Source organism: Acanthamoeba castellanii (genome assembly GCF_000313135.1).
Source record: "Acanthamoeba castellanii str. Neff unplaced genomic scaffold scf7180000084738, whole genome shotgun sequence".
NCBI lineage: Eukaryota > Discosea > Longamoebia > Acanthamoebidae > Acanthamoeba > Acanthamoeba castellanii.
Window position 1 is genome coordinate 22,047 of NW_004457301.1, and position 3,321 is coordinate 25,367.

General features: G+C 45.8%; 1 protein-coding gene across 1 annotated transcript; it reads left to right on the forward strand.

Annotated features, from left to right (window-relative positions):
* Positions 1-1,991: 1,991 nt before the first annotated feature.
* On the forward strand, positions 1,992-2,744 carry ACA1_168590 (uncharacterized protein; the record flags this gene model as incomplete). The annotated part of the gene is made up of 4 exons (XM_004334422.1): positions 1,992-2,109; positions 2,171-2,326; positions 2,503-2,622; positions 2,689-2,744. The coding sequence occupies 4 exons, from the start codon at positions 1,992-1,994 to the stop codon at positions 2,742-2,744; spliced, it is 450 nt and encodes a 149-aa protein (XP_004334470.1).
* Positions 2,745-3,321: the final 577 nt, after the last annotated feature.

The window sequence follows — 3,321 nt, forward strand, 5'->3', positions numbered from 1 at the left end:
GAAGTATGGGACCAACCAGGTATCACTGTCTGATGCTTCCATGGGTGAGCAGTTGAGAGATGTGGTGGGATGAGAGGGTAGGATAAGAATTGAAGTTAGTGTCAACACAAACCAGTCTACCATCTAACCAGCAGCCAATGACATCTCGCCCATGAAGACAGTGAAATTTCAGAGTGGGCTGTCACCATTGGTGGCCTTGATCCTAACACTTTTTAAGAAATGTCTGCAAAAAATCTCATTGGTTGAGCGTAGTCCTTTTAAGGCTGAACATGGTACAATGGTCATTATTCTTTTCCAACCTACACACAACAACATGAGTGACAACCTTACCCAGTCTGCAAGCAGCATTCCATCCATTGCATACACATACACAATAGAATGTTTGCTAATTCATCTCCTCCTAGCCCACAGAAGAGGAGCTCTCCATGCCTCCAGAGGAGGCCCTCCTCAAGCATTATGGTGTCCTCTGTGTGGATCATGTAAAGATGAACACTGTGACAATTGACATTGACTGAATGATGAAGAGTGGCACTCATTGGTTGGTGACCACTAGAGGACACAGAGTTCTCTCAACATTGATGAATGAGATGGGTGTTCTGACGATGGAGCATCTGCTTGTTCAAGAGCTGCCTCCCTCTCAGTGCATCCTCAAAGATGGGATGCCTGAGTACTGCATCATTGATGGCAATCATTGCATTCAGACTGCATGGTGGCTTTTCCCTGGGAAGTCTTTCAAGTGGTGTTGTGACATTGTTGATGTATGTTTTTCTTTTTCTGACTCACTTTGATGATGTCCCTGCTCCAACTAATACCCTTTCTCCATTTCCAGAACAAGGTCTCAGAAGACAACATTCACATCCTCACATGGGGCTGGAACCACATGCACAATGAGGCTGCAGTTCACAAGGATGAGTGGGAGGACTTCTTCCAGTACCATGACACCCTATGCACTGACAAGTTCTGGACCACTACTCAAGGCAAGTGAGCCATCAACTGGAAGAAGCTCATCAGCTCAATGGTACATTTCATCACATATATGTACACAACAGAAAATTACAAACTTCCAAACACTTTCTAACTCCACTATTTCATGCAGCCTGAGGCTCAGAAGCTCAATGAGGCAGAACAGAGGAAGCTACAAGAAAATCTGTGCAACTACACTGGCATCATGAAGAAGTTCCTCAATGTTGACAGTTGGCCCAAGAGTGCCGCCTACCTTGAGAATTTGTATGCTGAATCCAAAGAACCCATGCCAATCATGCCCCTCTATCTTCACAATCACTCAATTTCTGATCCAATTCTGCTTCATGTCCTCAAGCACATCTCAACCAAACAGCACAAGCAGATCCAAGCAGGCAACAAGTACAAGATCAGCAAGAACGGTATGCTCCCCACCAGTATTTCTTATAACTATCCTGTTGTGCTGACTGTACTCTCTTCCAGCCTTCAAGGAGCTCCTCATTGCCTGCCAGAGATGTGTTGAGCAAGGCGAGAAAGGTGGCTACACGCCTCATGGATAGGGACTTCATCCACCTCAAGAACAAGGTGGCTACTGGAGAGTGGGTATGTTCTCCTTTTGCATAGTTCTTTCATCACATATGCGTACACAATGAATTGTAGTCAATATATGCTCCATCATTTTCATCATGTACACATACACAATGAAGTGCAGTCAATATATGCCAATCTAATTGCTTGATTTACATTAGGATCATCACATTGCCTGTGACCAGGAGCAACTTCTTCTGATCCTTAGCAATCCACACATCAAAATCAAAGATGTTATCCAAGAGTTGCAAGAGAGGATTCAAAAGGAAAAAGAGGAGAAGGAGAAAGCTGAAGAAAAGGAGAAATGTAGAGTGAAGGCTAAAGGTAAGAGGAAATCCACCAACTCAGCAGAAGAACCTTTCAAGCCAGCATGAACACACAATGAAACCAGATCTGACCAGAAGCTCCTCCACAAGTGCATTGAACAGCTCTGGGTCACTTGCATGAATCCCAAGCTAGTCAACATTGTCCTGTGTGACATCTCCATTGATGCATCCACTTGCCACTGGGATCAGCACAGGCTGAACCAGATGATGGGTTACACCAATCTGAATCAATGTGGTATGACTGCTCTCCAAATCAAGGCTCATGTGTTTGATTACTAACCTGTCTCACCACACAGACTGCTTTGCTGCCATCCTGACAACCAATGTGCTGGAAATGGCGGCTCTTCTCAACCTCCTTGCTGACAAGAATAGCCCCTGGCAGCTTCTGCATCTCATCTCAGGGAGCATCCCCAACATCTGCTCCAAGAGTGCTGGTGGGGTCCAACACAATGGTACATTGCATTGTGTATGCATATGTGATGACTTATTGCTCTTCATTACCCCTTCCACAGCTTACTCCTTTTTAGAAATATGCTGACAACTCATCATGTATGTGTACATGATACTCATGCAGGCCTCTACACCATCTTCATCAGTTGAGTGAACAAGTCCTATACCTTCAATCCAGAGTTGCTGCTGGTCCAGGACATCGCCAAGATTCCCAAGCTCATGGCCTACAAGAAGCCCTCCCTCATCAAGAGGTGGAACCCAAAGTGGGTCCACATTGCTCCTCAAGTGCATCAACTGAGTATGTATTTTGCTCATGTAACTTGGTGGCACATGCTCTTCTCACCTGCTTTCCTACCAACAATAGGTCATGTCTTCTATCAGCTTGTCCTCACTGCCTACGCCTCAAGCACCAAACCATGAAGTGTTCTTGACTACACTCCACTTCGTGCTACTCCACTTCATGCCTGCTTCCATCTCAACTTCAGCTACCACATCAATGGAGCTTCTGTGCAACTGAATGAAACCAAGACCAACATCATTGCAAGTGCTATTGACAGCATCCTCATTCACTCCAACCCATCTGACATCACATCCTGGACTACAGCAGCCTGGACAGTGGTGCATCAACTCACCTCATCCAGTACCTCCACTTCTTCTCAACCTTCACCCTGTTCTTCCACAGCATCAGCTCCTAGCACCCCTACACAGGTTTTCATTCACCCATGCCCTTTTTTCATCATGTATGTGTATGCAATGAAATATATCACTGACTCTCAAAATCAACAGCAGTCCCAGCTCTCCACAACCCCTCACTCAGAACCATTGCACAAGAGAAAGCATTGAGATCATGAGGATACCAACACCCACACCCACAGATGCAGCAGTGCCCACAATGACTGCCACAAGCACAGCTGTGGATTGCAACACAAGCGCCACAAGAGCAGGAGCCAGAGCAGGAGCCAGAGCAGGGACAGAAGCCACAACTCTGACATTGACA